At 37.9% G+C, this 19,438-nt stretch overlaps 1 protein-coding gene across 1 annotated transcript in view; it reads left to right on the top strand.

Annotated features, from left to right (window-relative positions):
* The window catches only part of rngtt (RNA guanylyltransferase and 5'-phosphatase), a 116,733-nt gene that overhangs the window by 35,335 nt on the left and 61,960 nt on the right, over positions 1–19,438 (top strand). The window contains exon 11 of the mRNA XM_016449830.1: positions 16,622–16,786. Coding sequence (XP_016305316.1) covers positions 16,622–16,786 — 165 coding nt within the window. The remainder of the gene's footprint in view (positions 1–16,621; positions 16,787–19,438) is intronic.

The following is a 19,438-nucleotide window of genomic DNA, read 5'->3' as shown; positions in this document are numbered from 1 at the left end:
AAAAAAAAAAATAAGAGATCAAATAGCGTGTAAAGCAGTCATTTTTCAACAGCAGATAAAGTTTCAGAGAGAGGCAGCATCTCATTTTCCTCCCATATGCTCATTGCGTTCTCACTGAGGTCCTGTAACTGAAATGACTTTAGAGGAAGCGACGCCTACACTCTGCTGTGATTGGCTGTCGGTGGAGTAATGGCTGCCATGATCTTGTTTGCTAATGGTCCGTAAATCTTCCTGAATGGGTCAAACTGAACACATCTTTGGGAATGAATGGAAAACTTAAAACACTCAGATGTCACTGCTTTCAGTCACGTCTGAATTGAAACATACATCGAAAACAATGCAAAAGCAGTGGAATACTAATACACATTCTGTGTGAACGTCTCAAGACTCATTAAAGGTCCCATATTGTCAAAACTGAAATTTCCTGGCTTTTTTTCACGAGGTCTAGGGGCTATTTAACTACCATATAAGTTTCAAAACAGTCAGTCCACAGTAAAATGCACACAGCTTGCATAAAGTAGCTGTGGTGGTTGGCCTGGCCGTGCGTCACTCAGAAAACAACAGGCCAATCAGAAGAGAGGCTCATGAATATTAATTAGACAGGCCAAAATCGACCTGTTCTCAGCAGAGCTCCTGAGAGAGTACTTTATATATATATATATATATATATATTCTTAAGGACATCAAGACTTACAATAATGCTCCAGAAAGGTGTAAAATATGTGACCTTTAAGACATTTTTATATTTTTGAAGGATATTGATATCTTCTTTTTACTGAAATATACTGCTTAATTAATCATAATAAAAAAAGATGATTACTGTTTAAAATACTCTTTTTATAATCTAGTCTTTCCCTGTGATGGCGAAGTATAATTTGTAGCAGCCGTCTCTTTAGAAAACAGTGTATCATCTCACCCTTAAGGAATCATTAAAATATGGTAAATTGTGTGTGGTGCTTAATATTAGGATGCATGAGGATTTTTTTGAAGAACAGAATTTATTTGAAATAGTCATTTGTTATCAGTCTCTGATTTTAATCAGTTTCATGCCGCCCACTCAGACAGTTTCATAGTGATTCTAAACTTGAACCGTTGAATAAATGGGAAATATTGGAATAGAGAAAATAACAGTTTTTTAACAAACAAAAAAAGTAACATTTTACAGCTTTTGGAAACAATTTGTTCATCTTAGCGCAAGTAAAAAATTTGTGCTCTTGCTAATGAATTTGATGGATTTTCTGGCCTGGTACAAACAATTACTGTTGCACTTGGGTCACTGTTGGCGATGGGAAAATTCCAGATGAATTAAGCTACTAAAATATCTCTGGTTGCTGCTGCTGACATCACTAAAACACAGTGTTCCCAATCTTTAACATAGCATCCTATTGTTGAGATCAAACACTTCAGATTATAGAAAAAAATGCACATGTTAGACACACAGACTGACTCTTTAATACAGTGTTGTCATGCTGGTTCATTTGATTTATTTGTTAAACCTTGGTGTTACCCATGGGAGCACATGCATTACATATTCTAGAATGTCTAATACAGCTTAAACAAAAAAAAGCAGACGATTGTCCTTGCTAGCATTGGTGAAGATAGCAGAGGTGTTAACGCTCTTTGAAACCATAGGTGGACATTAGACATGCATCTGTAATTTAGTTATAACAAGGGAGGAGGGAATGTTTACAATGCCTAAAACCTGATCGAACATCTTGATTGCATCCAAACGCTACAAATAGAAATGTACTCTTCACAGGCGATATTTACATAAATATACGAAACTGTTTATTGAGAAATATTAATCAAACTACAACACTGACCATAAAAAGTGAAAACCAGTTACTGCTCTCTATCTTTAAATAGCTGCCTGAAAGTGAAGATTAACACAAGGTTAGGCCTAAAAAAAGCCTGAGCTGTCAAATTTAATTTCAGATATTTTCCTTGTATCTGTCCATGTTGTCATTGCTGTAAGCTAACATACTGTAGAAAAATTAATTGATTTCAAATGAAAGCATGCATTTGTGCATATGTGTGAGTGATTAAAGACTATAATTTAATAAATATATTTTTGACTGCTTTAGCAGTGTTCTAGTTCTCAAGACCAGATGCAGCCCTTTTCTGGTCTCTGTCTTGACTTGGACTAGACCCTCTTCTAGTCTCAGGCTACGTCCACACGAAGCCAGAGCTTTCCCTATCCGATCTTTTTTATTCCCTCATCTCAAGAAATATCTGCGTCCACACGAAACCGGCACAAAATGATGTAGTATACATGCCAGACCAGTATGTGGCGCTGTAATTCTGCCACAGAGATACAATAAAAACCGAGAAGAAGACTTGGACTATGCGCATAAACCTTAAACCATAAACCGCACGGTATACAAACGAACAAGGAACAATACATTTATTAATCGGTGTTAATGTTAGTTAATAAAAAGACAATCGCTCAGTGTTTGTTCATGTTTTTGTTGCTGTTACGTGACATAGCGGTGTCTGACTAGGGGCGAGACGTAGGCTGATGACGTCATCGTTTCAGAAAATATACGGATACGCTGTCCACACGAAAACGCAAGGGCGGCGTTTTCAGATTGATCCACTCTGGGACCCGGTTTCAAAAAATATCGGTTTCACTCTCCCAAAACACCGGATCTGTCTGGACGAAACGCCTATACGATACAAAATGTATCCGTATACAGCTAAACGCGTCTCCGTGTGGACGGGGCCTCAATCTAGACTCTGATTTGAACCTTTTCTGGATCTCGGTCTTGACTTGGACTAGAGACACTTGTGGTCTCATGACTTAGTCTTGACCCTCTTCTGGTCTTGGTCTCGATTAGGACTCAACCTTCCGCTGTTCTCGGTCTTGACTTGGACTAGAGACACTTGTGGTCTCATGACTTAGTCTTGACCCGCTTTTGGTCTTGGTCTCGATTAGGACTCAACCTTCCGCTGTTCTCGGTCTTGACTTGGACTCCTCCCTCTTCTGGTCTCGGTTTTGACTCAGACTTGACCCTTTTCTGAGGCCAGTTGCATAAAAATAGCCACTATGTTTTAATAACTAGTCTTAAAAATTAGTTTGACCAACTAGCAGATAAACAAGGGGTATTTAGTCTTACTTTTCAGATTTAAATTAGGCCAATCTGACATTCTGACCAGTCTTGAAATGTTAGAGAACTACGTTGACTTGGGCTTGACCCTCTTCTGGTCTCTGTCTTGACTTGTTTCTTTTTTGGTCCGTCTTGACTTGGACTCAACCTTTTTCTGGTCTTGGTTTTGACTCTGTCTTGACCCTCTTTTGCACTCTGCCTTGACTCAAACTCGACCTTCTTCTAGTATTTTGTGGCTTATTCAGGCCGATAACTGCCCAGTTAGACAGGAAGTCATAACTGACATGTAACTCAACCAACCACAGTTTGCTTTTTGACTTTTAGGGATGGATTAATCTGACAATGATAAAACTGCAATAACAGACTGATGTGCAGCAATGACACAGTGTATAATTATTAATATAATAAAAACTGATGATTTTGCAGACATTTTTAGAAAGCAAAGCACAGTATACAGTGTTTATTGATATCTAATGTACTAGCTACTGAGCACCTCGGCACCCCTTGATGTTTTGGGCTGGACTAGAGTTTTTCCGACACTTCCACCTTCTTGAGTTGAGAATTTTACCCACATGGATCTTATTGGACAGCTAGCAAGGCAGAGATATAGCATCAGCTTTGGCCGTGATTTGCCATCTGGCATCTAATCTTGTAAAGCTCAGGGATGCTTTCCATTCTGGTGTTCAAACACGATGTCTTTGCCTGCAAACACCCCTCATCCTACTGTATGTTAAGTCATGGGCATTAGAAGAAGAAATTGAGGAAAAGCTGATTTGGGAGGCACAGATGTCTGAAAATAGTAGTGGGGTCTCTTGTGGTAAGTGCGCTCAATGCATCAGTGGTCAGCACGCGCAAAATGCGCCAAGGCTCCCGGGACCCAAGTGGTCTGCTTGTACTGCGGAGGCCCTGGTGTTCTGCTTCATTTGGCAGTCTTGGGCCATGCAACATGAGGCTTTGGAGGCTCCCAGCAGAACCGAATGAAAAGCACTTATTTTAAACTACTCAAGCACTTTGTGATGTAGGCTCAAGATTTCCTACCGGTTCTTACATTCTCCTCCTGTAGTGATGATTTGTGGCCTCTGGGATGTAGAAGAAATGAAAGTTGGTAGTCCTGTCTTTTATTTTTCGTTTAACTCTACAGGATGGATTGTGCCTGCTGTTAGCATTATTTTCATGCACTGTTGGAGTTGTTTTAGCTCCTGGTTCATTAAAGGAAATATGCAAATGAAGCAACAGTGCAAACACGCCCAAGAAATTAGTGCTGAACGTAAATTGCACAAGACAATTCCTCATCTTGCTGGTGGATTCTTGTGGAGGATGCAGCAGACTAACTGTATTAGATGGTCTCTGCTGTGTCAGAACTGGAGTTGTTCATGACAGATGGGTTTGCTTGGTTCTGCAGAGCTATCATCAGATAATGTGATATCTGAAAAAAGCTAACTGCTGCCTACTGCTGTTTACAACCAATTAAAGAAGAAACAGCACTTTCATTGATTATTTAACTTTAATGCTCATTTAAATGTACTTTTACGCTTCAAGCATTGCTATAACTATTACTCAAGATTTAGTGACTAGAACAAACCACTAAGCATATGTATTAAACACAGGGTAACTCACCCTGGGTCATTCATTAAAAATAGTAACACTAGGATTTGATTATCAGTGCGGAGTAGGAAGAGGTTGAATTTGTAATGCATAAAATACTTCAGTGTATGAAGTTCAGTGGTATGAAGTCATTATAAACAATGCCAAATCACTGAACATATTATACAGGATTTGACTGGTTCTTTGGATGACTTTGGGTTGGGGTTTACACTTGTAAATACTTTACAGAAAAAATATGCAGTTTAGTCATTGTTTTTTATTTATTTATATATATATATATATATATATATATATATAAATGACAAGACTTTTTGTCAACATTTGAAGTCATGTTCATTAATTTTAGAGAATATTACTCCAAATGCCACAATTCAAGAAAATAGTTTTAGTCCATAAAATATAATAGAATTCTAACAAAACACTTTAAAAAATAAGTAAACATTTAAATATGTCTCATTGTTTGTCAGTAATCTTGTTAACAGTATTAACCCTCAGAGTCCAGGTCAGTGTTTGTTTGTTTTTTCCTTCCTTTTTTTTATCTAAATGTGGTTATATAAACTGCCATTCAAAGTTTAGGGTTGGTAAGATTATATATATATATATATAATTTTTTTTTTCAGCAAGGACATACTAAATTGATTAAAAGTGACAGTAAGGATCATGTGACAAAATTAAATTTTACAATATATTCAAATAGAAAACAGTAAATTTAAATTATAATAATTTTATCACTAATATTACTGTTTTTACTTTATTTTTGATCAAATAAATGCTGCCTTGGTGAGCAGTAGAGACTTATTTAAAAAACATTAAAAGCAATCTTATAGACCCCAAACCTTTTAATCGTAATGTATGTCAAAGATGTTTTATTCTTTTACAAAAATGGTTTACCATTAGCGTCTCAGTATGTGTGTGTGTGTGTGTGTGTGTGTTTTTCTTACCTCTGCATTATGCTGCTTCATTTATTGCCTCAATCAGCCCTGTAGAACTGACTCAGCTGACTTGAATCACACGTTCAATCGTGCATTTGTGGAGAGAATTGTGCTATTACTTTTCCAAGCAATTTGAATTTTTTTTTCGCCTGCCAGATTGGAACATGGGCGAAAAATACCCTAGATTTCAGACACTGAAGAACTGGGCCACATCCAGAGACCTGAACACCACTGAGCCAAGAAGTATCCACCTAGCAACCACTCAGAACAGCACCTTAGTAACCACACAGCAATGCTTTTGTCACGTCATGGACAAGCACCACTGTTTCTTAAAAAAAAAAAAGTATAAAAATTAAAAAAGTTAATTTTCCCTGTTATGGGAAGAAAATGTTTTCTCTTGTTTGTTCTGTGTGTCTGTGTGTTGGATTATCCAAATGTTCAATATGGTGCTCCAGAGCTCTGGCCAGACGCCGAACAGACCAAATCACAGTGAGTCAGAGCCTCTGTCATTCTCTGAAATCTGGCAGAACCACAGTAACATGGCCATTTCAATTCCAACTGCTTTGAATTTAACAAAGATATTTGTTCAGAAACAAATTTAGCATACTGAAGGGCATATAAAACAGAATATCATGTAATAATAACATAAAAATACAGAATATCAAGTCGAAACAAAGGCTTTCAGGAGAGTTCTAGTCTGCAAATCTGATGGGTTGAAGACATCCTTTGATTTCTCCAAACTCTGTTCACTTCAAACCAGGATATGTCCTTGTATACTGACTCATGTCTGAATGACAGCCCTGCTGCAGATTTTGGCTTCATAAAGCTCAAGGCTTGTTTTTGTCACACAGGTGTTGATTCACTTATTGAGTTTTTTTTTTTTTTTTTTTTTTTTTTTTTGTTGGGATTGAACGTTTCAAAGAATGAACTGCAGTACTCTGAACAAATAATATTCTTAGATCTAATGACTATTACGTTTTTTTATTTAAATTTTCTACCTACTTACAGCTTCAGGAAAAAAATATACCACTAATAAAGTTCAAGTGATGTTTACATTAACATGTACATGATACTTAGGCTACATCCACATTAAATGCATCTTTTTCTCGACCATTCTCTTTTTTGGTTTTTTTTTTTTTTTTTTTTTTTTTTTGGGTAGAGGCTTTATTTTTTACATTTAGCAGATCTCTGTACGCCCCTCGCTAAAGGCAAGCTTAAATTCTGACCGCAGTTTGCCACATCTGGTCAGTGTTAGGTTACACTGTAAAAGTAAAAGTTACTTTTAAAAATAATGCATTACAATATTGCGTTACTCCCTAAAAAAATGTTGCATTGCTTAGTTACTTTTTATGGAAAATAATGCATTACATTACTTTTGCATTACTTTTGCTCATCTGGGTTGGGCCTAGGTTAATATAAAAATGCAAGCAAGATGAGTGCATGTTCACATTTAGTCTAGAACTACAGCAAGCATCATGTGCACACAATGCCTCTGCATTTACTCCCAATTTCTCTCAATATGGGAACAAGAGAGCTGTTAGTAAATACATGGGAAAAATAACAAAGAAACTTCAATATATTTTAGTAAATTAAAAATAATGTGTTGCTTTATAAGTTACTTGAAAAAAGTAATCTGATTACATAACCAGAATCAGAAAGAGCTTTATTGCCAAGTATGTTTGCACATACAAGGAATTTGTTATAGTGTCACAAGCTTCCAGTACACGGAGACAACAACAACACACAGATAATAAAAATGAGATGTGAACAAAATACACATGCATAAATATAAACCACAAAAAAAGAATAAATTGTATGTACAGGTGTGCTATAGATGGAATAGGAATATAATAAAATAAAATAAGTTGTAGGGATGTACTAGGGTTTAGGGTGATAAATAAGTATAAGGTTATTGCACATACTGTACTTTAATTGCACAATGGGAGAACATTAACTGTTCATGAGGTAGATTGCCTGGGGAAAGAAACTGTTCTTGTGCCTGGCTGTCCTGGTATTCGGTGCTCTGTAACGCCGACCAGATGGCAAAAGTTCAAAAAGGAGATGGCTTGGATGTGATGGATCCAGAGTGATTTTCTGAGCCCTTTTCCTCACTCTGGATGTATACAGTTCTTGGAGGGTAGGCAGGGGGGCACCAATAATCCTTTCAGCAGTCCGAACCGTTCTCTGTAGTCTTCTGATGTCTGATTTTGTAGCTGAACCAAACCAGACAGTTATTGAAGTGCACAGAACAGACTCGATGACGGCTGAGTAGAACTGTTTCAGCAGCTCCTGTGGGCGATTTCCCCGTTGATTCTGCGTCGCGGTCCGCTCTGAACAGCTGAAAGCCCGGCAGATGTAGCGCGCTGTCCGGAATGGCGTCATTCAGCCAGGTTTGATCAGCGCTGCTGCTCCGCCAACTACAACGTTCAGCAAAACGTCTGAATAATCGAAATCCGGTAGTAGATTTTGTGGTGTGTTCTGCCGAATGTTCAGCAGTTCATCCCTGGTAAAACTGATTGTGTTTGAGAAACAAAAAACAGGAAAAACTAACAAAAACAGTACAAACACTGGAGAGCCAAACACTGAGGCTGCCGTCTGCGGCGCCATCGCGTAGTTCATCGCGATGAACTTGCGTTACTTGTAATGCATAACCCACATCACTGCTACTCAAAGTCTGGATTTATTTTAGATTCATTTGAACAGTAATAGTGAGAAATATTATTACAATATAAAATAGCTGTTTTCTATTTGAATATATTTGAATGTAATTTATAGGGATGTCCCAATCAGGTTTTTTGTGGCCCTGATCCAATCCGAGTCATTGAATGTTGAGCATCTACCGATACCGAGGCCCAATCTGATACTTGTATGTTCCTAGTGCTCGATGCACAATTCAGGTACATTAAAGTTATTAAAATCTATCCAATGTATACATAGTTATGCAGAGAGTAAAAGTAATGTGTGTGTGTGTCAGAGCATGTGAGCGAAGCGGAGCGGTGTGATGCTCCGCTACGTTTATCAAATCACCAAACGGCATTCTGGGTTGAGCGAGTGGCGCTGAGCGTATTGAGCGAGCGGAGCGGAATCTTCAGAAAGGCGCTCTGCGCTCTTAAGGAAATATTACCACTCCACTCCCCGCTCCGCTCACACTCCGCTCCGCTCACATGCTCTGGTGTGTGTATATACATTTATAAGATACATTCTCTCTATATATGTATTTGCACATGCTAGACATTGGTAGGAAATGGGACTACTGATGTAAACGTATTGTATTTTATATGTACAATAAGCAGAATAATTGCAACATAAAAAGGTGAAAATGTGGAGATATGGTTAGAAAGCATGAAGCTCGCATTGTCAGAATGCCAGTCTGTCAGTCAAATCCGAAGCAAGATGCAACCCATAGCAGCATGTTATGGCAAGGACATCTGATGACAGATAAAAGTAAACAGTAAATGAACGAGTGATCGTTACAAAAGTGTGCATCAAAATCAAATACTGAACACAGAAGCTCAAACGTGTGTGTGAGGCATTAGAACAGACCTCGCTGGTTCTCGCGCATTACGCACATTGTTTTCTTCTTTTGGTTTTAATGGCGGCTGAATACGCACATTTGAGCGGTTCTTTTGCTTTTAATGGCGATCGACAAATATACTGGAAAGTGAATACTGCCACCTACCGCATGTCAGCTGACATAAAATAAAGAGAGTCGATACCGATCAGTTAAAAAAAATGCATGATCGGCCCCGATTTTTGAAAAAAATTGGCTTGGCTTGGGGCCCTAGTAATGTATGCCACATTTGCCATCATGTAGTGGCAAAGCTGAACCAGGGGATTGGATAATACATAATACATGTAGTTTATAATCATCGAAAATAGCCCAGTCAGCACAAACTAATGTAGAACAAAACTAGATTGCTAAATCCCTTACAACATGCAGATGACAAACACCTATTTCTATTTGTCATTCTGCATAGCTGTTGCAGTCACTTTCCTCATCTGTGTAAAATACTTTTTTTGTTGTTGTTATTGTTTTGCAAATACCACATGTTAATTCATTATTAAAAATTGCATTTGCTTTTATGTAGTAACAAAATCAGTAACATTGTCATTGGAAACAGAGCAGATGGGAAATTAAAGTGCAGGCTGTCTTTAATGCCGACCCTTTCTGCTTATCTAATATGATTCACCTTTGAATCTTATTATGTTAAATTCCCTTTTCACGTAATGTTTCCATAATTCTGTCAGGCCCTGGATTTATAGAAGCTTTCATTACTTTTTGATATGGAATGTGTAAGTCTGGAGAGTCTCTTAAATATAGATGAGTGTTTTATTCTGCAGTTTGCGCTTGAAAGTTGCCCGCAGAGAGTGGGGCTGCCGGTGTGTCTGCTCTTGCGATAGGAAACTGGGAAATTGGAAAATTGCAAATAAGATGTAAATATATATAATGGTTGGCTTTGGAAGATGTCTGCTGTTAAATTGTATCTCTTTCTCAGGTGTCCCTCCTTCTCCTCTCATCTCTGCCTCAATAACTCACCTTTGAAAACTCTTTGAACACTATGTATATTTTTAAACATTACATACATGTTTTAGCCCTTGTTCATTAAACCCAGAATTTTAAGTGTAAATGGTTTATTGAATATCGTAGTTGTTTCTTAAGTAATTATTTTAAAAATCCAATTTTCACAGGACGAAGTCCAATAATTTCCATAGGAGTCCACACAGTTGTGAATTTAGTGTGAGGACGAAATATTTCCCCACACAGATTTCACAACGGGTTTGGTTTGGTTTTGATCTTCAAGTAATCATTCACTGGTAGTGATGAAATAAACCAGCTCCCAGACATACTTGTCGCTTTTAATAATGGTACACCGTAGCGTCATAAAACATGCATGAACATAAACGCATCAATAGCAGGACTTCATTTATTTATATGTAGAAATACAGACTCAAACGAGACACTCGTTCCAACACAGAAGTGACCCGAGAGGAGCTTCCTAAAGAGATACGAGTGTTGTCATGGTGTAATACACGAGTCTTCTGTCTTCACGAGGATGAATGGTTTCAGGAACAGGCCCCTTCGGAGCGGGAAGCAGAGCTTCAGGGCCGTTTTGTCCGCGGAGAGCTGCAGTGGATTGCGTTTAACTCATCTGATGTGTGGCTCCACTGGAGATGTCTTCTATAGATCGCTTCAAATCCATTTTGTTAAGCGAGTCACAGCCTTTTCTGAGGCGTTAAGTGAGGTGGTGAAGCTTTGATTCGGTCGTAGTGACGTGGATCGGCGGTCCCATCGGAGCGCTGCCATACATCCCAGACCGGCGAGCGTAATGTGGAGATGTTGCCATGGAGACGCCGCTGCGGTCGTGATGGAGAGAGAGTGAGGTGGATTATTTCCAGAGCTGCTCGCAGCCGCTCTGATGCACGTATACACACCGCGTCTGTTCCTTCGACACGTTCCCTCATCACACCTAACGGGAACAAATCTAGATTAATCACATTTTGCCTGATCTTTTCAAATACACTTTTTGTGCAGTGTAGACATACTCTAGTGTTTAAACAACCCAGTCCACCCAGAGACCTGCACACTAGAGACAGCTTGATATTAGATTTTAATGGAGAGATATAGGGGGAAATCAGTTATGAGTGTCTGGGAAGAGTCGGGTCAAGTAGGAATACAGCAAATTGTATTCCAAATTGTGAAATTGTCATTGGTCAACAGATGTCCATTCCAGAGTCTGTTGTTGCAGAAGTTCTCATCTAATTGGACATCACGGTCTTTTCATTTATGTGCATCCTGATTGAAATCGGTGAATTTGCAGCATAAACTCCAGATTAAGTTTCTTAAGGCATCTTCTTAGAAGCGGCATCATTGTAAAATGTCTGTCCATCCTGACGGTGAAAAATGCTCTGCAAAGTGACAGTCTCAGCCAATCATTTTGAAAATATTTTATGTTTAATACACAGTTATGCGCAGTGGAATTCTGGGGCTAATCATAATACGCATGTCCACTATTTTCATTACAACTTGGCGGGAGTTCAGCACTCTAAATGAAGCACTCGGTTACATTCATTTTCACTTTTTGTTTTTGAAATAATAACATTACAGAGCTAGAATGACAGCGAAAATACTAAGAAATAAAAATAAAAAAACAGACACATAAGTACAGTAAATAATACTTGAGGGTAGAGGTCGACCGATATGGGTTTTTCTCTGGCTGATGCCGATGCCGATACTTAGAAAACAGGGCAGCCGATGGCCGATATGTGATGCCGATATATTTGGCCAATTTTCTTTTTCTTTTTTCCCCTTCATCTCATAGAAGAGAGTTTGAGTAAATGTTTATAGCAGGTCATAAGATAGTAATAGTAGTAGTAATAGTAGCCTAATTCATAGTAATAATAATACATAGCTCAAAACTTAAGCACCTTCTCAAAACAGTTCTGAAGCATGCTTTTTTTATGTTTGCTGACAGACACCAGTGTTTCCCACAGGCTTGCAAATGCAAATTCATTCTCTGCCAGCAGGAGGCACTTTTGGAGCGTGAGAAATATAGAGGTTTCTATGGTAACGGCTGTAATCAAATAAGCACTACTTTATCAGGCATTACAGGAAAGACGGAATGAAAATGACATTGAAGCTTTTATGAAGACGGTCAAACTTGCAGTGCTCAATTTATTCAAGGAAGTATAAGCTTTTTGGAAAATCTATTTGTGGCGGTCAGTTTTGATATTGTGACGAGCCGCCACAAATAACTCAGTGTATGGGAAACACTGGACACTGCTATAAGTAAAATGGCCATAGTGATAACAAAAATGAAAGAGTTCACTCAAATTACACAGCCTGCAGCACACGAGCAATGACATCGTGGAGACTATTGTCAGACCCACAGACACATTTAGTGAGGAAAGTTAACGTGCACGTTATAGTCAGCCCAGAAGTTTCATCTGAATTGCACATGTTTCTACTTTCACATGCAAATGACTTGTTGCACTTATGAATATGATAAGCACGGTCGGCATCAATTCTAGTAGGGTAAAACGTAATTACGCTTTCGAAACGGTCTGTTTTTCCCTACCATCGTTAGAAGATGTGTGTGAACAAGGCATGAGTGTAAGCTGCTCCGTCTCACGCAGCCTCAGAGGGAGAGAGATTCTCCGGTATGGCGTTCTGCAACAACGCTTAGCTGCCCGCAGATGCGCCTGCCTAAAAATCGGCCTAATTTGCAGTACAATAGGCCGATGCAGATTAATTTAAAAATGCCAAAAATCGGCCCGATTAATCGGCTGGCCGATCAATCGGTCGACGTCTACTTGAGGGTAATTTAAAAGGAACATGCAAATAAACCAGGGCAGCAAATTATCACATCGAATAACGCATCTTCAATTTAAAACAATCATTTTAAAGCTTGGGCTATTTTACTCCAATAGGTAACCGTATGTATTCTAGCCCCATTTATCCCTTTAGTGCAGAGTTCTAAACAAACAATGTTATGAAAATAGAACAGCTAGAATCTTTTAAGGTCCACGTCAGGTGTAAACCATTGCTGTAAAATAGTTTTTTTAGCAGCAGTGAAGCCAGACATTAACAGTCTTCTCTGAACTAATGTAAACTTATGAGAAGAATCATCATTTAATAACATAAGACAAGGATCAAGATCAAAATGCAACTTTGTGATGTTTTTTAGCACTTGAACTACACGTTTCATTTGCAAATTTTTTGGTGCTTTCTCTTTGAGTAAATGCATTCTGTATCTGTCTGTGTGTTGCCTCACTAGGTTTAGTGAACACATCCTGTTTGCTCACACGGTCCCCTATATGCTGAGTGCTGATGAAAATAATGCCGTAACAATTATTAAATTAAATATGAGGTTTGTCACACTTTATAGTAGGTGTCTTTACTTTGTATGTACATAAAAAATTATGAATAGTTACTTGGTATGGGTAGGTTTAAGGGAGGGTTAAGGTTTAGGGTAGGGATGACAGTGTAATTATAGATGTATCTACAGAAATTAAATACAGATGTAATTATTGGAAGGTATTTTTAAATACATTAACAGTACAATGTAAAAACATGTATGTACACAATACGTGCATTGTATCATATGATTAATTTCAATGTAAGTTAAAGACACTTGTAACAAGGACACCTTAAAATAAAGTGTAACTAATATTAACTAATTAATTGCACATTTTTTCTGAAATTAATCGCCACCTGACATTATAGTTTTTAAATACTTTTGTATTGCAATAAATACAGTATATTTTTTATATTTGTTTAATGGCATTTTTTAATGACTGAAGGTGAGTATCACTGATACCAATGCTAATGATGTCTCTAGGAAACTGTTTTTCCCCCCTAATATTTAGTTATTGACTATAATGTAGCCTTTCAACATTTCAGTATAATTGAGAGCTATCAATTTGAACATTAATTAGACTTTAAAAAAATAACAACTTCTAATTTAAGTGAACTTAAAACAGCTACCTGTGCCCTTCAGCAAGTAGGAAATATATAGAAATTGAATTCAGTTATCAAACACTAAATTCAAAATTGAATATAGAAGAATCCTTAAAGGTGGGGTATGTATTTTTTCAGTCGGGCCGAGTACCAAAACAAACTTGTAGCCAATCAGCAGTAAGGGGCGTGTCTACTCATGATGTGGAGGAGAAAGCGCTCAGTGCACAGGACGGATATTAGCCGAGCCGAGCGACGACAGAAAGATAGAGATGGCGGTTAAATACAAGAGGAAAACGTCTGCGGAACAAAAGAAGGCTTACGATAAGGCGACGACAGAAGGATTTATTAAAAGAAGGCTTAAGATAAGGCAAGAATTAGGACCCTTGTACATATCGGATCAGCTTTCCAGCGCTGGAGAGAACTCAAGGGGCGGAAGGCCTGCGATCGGACGGCGAGGTTGCTTTGTTTCTTCTCGATAGGTGAGTAACAGCGTGTCTAACGTACACCGGACGTGATCTGTCGCACCGCGCCGCAACAGCTAAAGTCTGTCTACACTGGACACGACAAGGCGATAAGGAACGCTGAAAATCATTTGAAATTTGTGTCAATACGTCATTAGAATGTAAATAGAACGCAGCCGCAGTTTTCTGTCGGGGATTTGTTGCGTCGCGCCACATCCAGTGTACACAGCATCACTGATTATAATGAGTTAGCTCTATAATATTTTGTCGCGCCGCTCACGTCCGATGTAGACACGGTGTAACATTGGTTTTGCTTTGTTTCACAGAACTAATCGTTGCCTGGGTTGCGTACGTATGTGTGGGGCGATACCCTTTTGGGGTAGGGGCGTGTTTGTTTTGGTGATTTGAAATATCAACTTCCCCCACCTTTAGAAAAAAATCACTTACCCCACCTTTAAAGCTACAAAAGTTGTTGATTTTCTCTTTTTTTCTTTTGTTCTTTGAATAACAGATGTCACAGCAGCTGGGATATTAGGTTATTTGACTGCTATTACTTTAAGAGCTGCCGCTGCTGAACGTGTCGCGGATCTGACATGCATACTCGTAGTTTCATTCATGCTTTAATATGAAATGATACAGCCTACATTGCATACAATTGAAGAGCACGTGTTACAAGCACAATATAACGGCAGACTGGACAGAAAGATTCATTTTTACTGACATATGGCCTGACAACACCTCATCTGACCGCAGTCAGATTAAACTGGAAAAATTAACCGTCTGCATTAATGCACTAATTTTGACAGCACTAGTTATGTTGTAATGCTTATTATTCAAAACAGTACAATAAATCATCAAACACCTTAGCTTTGGGGATTTAAGACAAGTTGGAAGTTATCTTAATAATAATAAAAAAAGTTATTTACCATGTTTTTAAGACAATTTCTTTGAGAATTTAAAATCTTAAAACCGAAGATATTAATATTTTTACAATTGTTTTGATCATGCAAAATGTTTGTTACTAAAGAAAATAGCAGTTAAGAATTCTATTCTTGACCATGTTTCTGTAATCCGGCTCCTTGGACAAATAAAATTTCACCGTGGGTGACAGTAATAGGTTCTAAAAGACCAATGACTTGTCATTTGTTACTTGTCTCTGTTGGGGCTGATTAAGATCTCATGCCTGTTTAGAACATAGTGAAGGCTGAAAAAAAACATCTCATTCTGAAATGTATCATCTCAACCACATTTACACATCAGGACTTGCTCAGTATTAAGCGACATGATGAATAACACCGTAAACTACACACAGAGCTTTGCCAGTTACTGTATAATGAAGACCATTCACATGTAGACATCTTAAAGATGTTGTACAGAGTGTAAAATGGTCGTTAAATCTTTATTTCTATTATTGTTTATATTTTGTTAGAGCAAAACGGTACAATAAAACCCCTTTAAAGAGAAATTGTCAAATATATTAATTAGTGCTGTCAAACGATTAATCGCGATTAATCGCATCCAAAATAAGAGTTTTTGTTTACATATTATATGTGTGTGTACTGTGTATATTTGTTGTCTATATAAAGACACACACATACAGCATATATTTTGAAAATATTTACATGTATATATTTATATTCATATAAATTATATCATATATAAATATATTTAATATATAAACGTAACATATTTTTCTTAAATTATATACATGCATGTGTGTGTATTTATATATTCATAATAAATATACACAGTGCACACACATATGTAAACAAAAACCTTTATTTTGGATGCGATTAATCGCGATTAATCGTTTGACAGCACTAAACTAGACAAGTAATTATTGAAACACAAAGTCTGAATGACTGACGTGCTGATGTAAAATCACAAGCAATTTGCATAACAAAGTTACTGTACATCTCGTTATCTTCCAGCATAGCAAATGACAACTGGAAAAGACAAACTGGAGTCATTATTTTATTGATTTATTTGAGGTGTGGATCTAGTCATGTTGAATCTGAGATGTGTGTGTGAATTGTGGCTGTGTGGTTTGTTTCGCAGGGTCAGCCTGTGGGTCAGTGTGACTTCAACAGACGTCTGCTGTGTATCGAGAAGGAGATCATCTCCCCACGATTCGAGAAAATGAGGCTGGGCCAGATTGATAAATCCAAGGAGCCCTTCAGCGTCAGGAACAAGCCTTTCTTCGACATCCACGCTGCGCGCAAGGTATTTATCGGTAAACGTCCGTGGCCGTGTGTTGTGAAAGGACATGTAAATGCCACTTAAAGGCCAGGTAAATGACTTGAAAACATATAATTTGTAACCTCTTTAAACTAGCAACTACTAGTAATCCTATCTAACCATCTCCTGCAGTTCTCCACTGCTACAGTCACTTTGTAAAACTGTATTCTCTGTGAAGCTGCTTTCGATCCATTTGTGAGGTAAAACGCACTGTAGAAGTGCAAAGGTCTCTCTCTCTCTGATGCTCTTTCAGAACTTATCTGAAACTTTGAAGGTTACAGCTCAGGAAACACAAAAGAAACAAATGAATGAGCGTCTGTAAAACATGAAAACAGTTGTCTGGTTATTCCACAGGCTGTATATTTAAGTGCAAGTTTGTGTGCAGCTCAGGAACGAGGGCTAGTCAGTGATCACAGTCTATATCCAATGTGCTGAAGATGATAATTACACCAAGCATTAGTCTGGGTAGTGTTTTCACCATAGACAGACAGTTCAAGGTTCCAGACAATTGACAGATATATTCTAGATATTGACTGTTTATTCTATATTGTGCCCATTTCTGTTCATTAAAATGGTCATCCTTGTATTTGGACCGACAGTTCTTGGTCTGGTTCTGTGTGTCGTCCGTAAGGAGTCTAGTTTTGTTGACGGTCTTAGGGGATCGGTTATTGATCGGGGTCTGGTCTTAACTTCAGCTCTAATTGGGGTAGCTGTGGCTTCAAAAACTATTGAACATTTCTAGCCTCATTTCCCAGGAGAAAAGATTCAGCTCATTTAACACACACACGTCTGTCCCCGATACTAGGGCACATTGCTAATGGCCGATAAATTATTATTGATATTTGTTGAAAAAAATGAATCTGCAACGTCAATAATAAAGTTTTGAGTAACTTTTCATATTTACATCTAGAAGCTCAGGTGTGTGCGGTTAAAGAAGTTTGCATGTTCTGCGTGTTTCTGTGTAAATGAGCGACACAGTTTTGTTTACTACACACATGACTGCTGTCTAACTATATGAGGACATGAACACATGAAACTTCATCTCCGGAGCTGCTCTGAGAGTCATTTCATCAGATAGAGGAAAAACTATCATGATATCATATACAAACTTCACTGCAAACTACCAAAATAAAAGTTTATATTACTTTTAGTAATAGTAATATACAGAAATATATTACTATTGTACAGTAAAAATGTACTTCTCAAAGTAACAATAATAATTTTATTTCAAGGAATATAGTATAACCAAGGTATTTTTCATCCATATTTTAATTCAGACAGTATACAAGTTTTGTTTTGCATCACTTTATTTGACAAAAAAGTAAAAATGGAATATGTTGTAAATGAATCTTTTAATTTAATTACATTTTAAAATATTAATTGCATTGTACGTTTTATGAACTCATTTCATTAGACATTAGATTTTTTATTATAAATTTGTATTAAAGGGGTCATCGGATACAAAATTCACTTTTACATGTTGTTTGAACATAAATGTGTGTTGGCAGTGTGTGTACATATCCACCCTAAATCCGCCCAGTGCTTTTTTTTAAATCCCCAATAATAATGACCACTTTCTCAGATCAGGCTGTTCTGAGATTCTTGGCAGAGTGACATAGTTCTGCACAGGCCCCTCCCACAACTATTGACTGACACGGCCGTTTTAACGCAGACCCGCCCTGAGTGAGCTGTCAACAGTCCGCCATTGTTTCACCGCCGGAGCAGGGACAAAGACAAGAATGTCTCCTAAGTGATTGAGGGGTTTTGTTTTTGGATGTAATAATGAATATAGCAGACACTGATCTGAAGACACAGTGGATTACTTTTGTTTTTGAAGGGAATGCACCCCCGATCTACCCAAATGCATTTATGTTCGTGCAAATCATTCGTGATCCAGCCTCACCTCCAGAAGAAGTGAGTATAAGGGTTTTTTATGAATCTTTGCAAATAGCCTTTCCTAATAATGTACTAGTTAGCAAGTTCCGCGCTAAAGTTTACAGCCTCAGAGAACTGCTCATCACCCCACGGAGGGAGAGGGCAGGGTCCAGCAGAGCTCATTAGCATTTAAAGGGACACGCACTGAAACGAGCTGTTTTTGACAGGGTAAAAAGGGTGTTGTTTTACACTACCATTGAAAATTTGTAACCAAAGTTTGTTATAGACTTTTCATGAAGACCCTAAAGAATGGTACAGTATCAACTTGTCAACTGATGACCCCTTTAAATTATAAACCAGAATTCAGAAAAAATAAACCGAAAACTTTTGTGGAATAGATAGATAGATAGATAGATAGATAGATAGATAGATAGACAGACAGACAGACAGACAGACAGACAAGACAAGACATTTTTCCTGTTCTCATACAAAAGACCCTTACAGTTCAATATCAGGAACATCAGCCAGTGAGCTCTTCTGCTCCATGTCCATGAACGATAAGTGGGATCATTTTATGTGAAATTAACATGCTCGATGGTTTCTGAGAAATTTCCAGCAAGAAGAGGTTCACCCCATGTCCTCTGTAGCCGCTTCATAAACACATTTGATTCTCTGTTCATTGTTCACCATGAATAAGTCTGTTTTCCTCTAGTCTGGTTCCTCTGTGCCCTGAACCTCCAAGCTCGTGTGTGTGTGTGTGTG

The sequence above is a fragment of the Sinocyclocheilus anshuiensis genome, unplaced genomic scaffold (genome assembly GCF_001515605.1).
Source record: "Sinocyclocheilus anshuiensis isolate Anshui unplaced genomic scaffold, SAMN03320099.WGS_v1.1 scaffold659, whole genome shotgun sequence".
Lineage (NCBI taxonomy): Eukaryota > Metazoa > Chordata > Actinopteri > Cypriniformes > Cyprinidae > Sinocyclocheilus > Sinocyclocheilus anshuiensis.
Note: the sequence above shows the minus strand (reverse complement) of the source record. Positions and strands in the feature narration are given on the sequence as shown.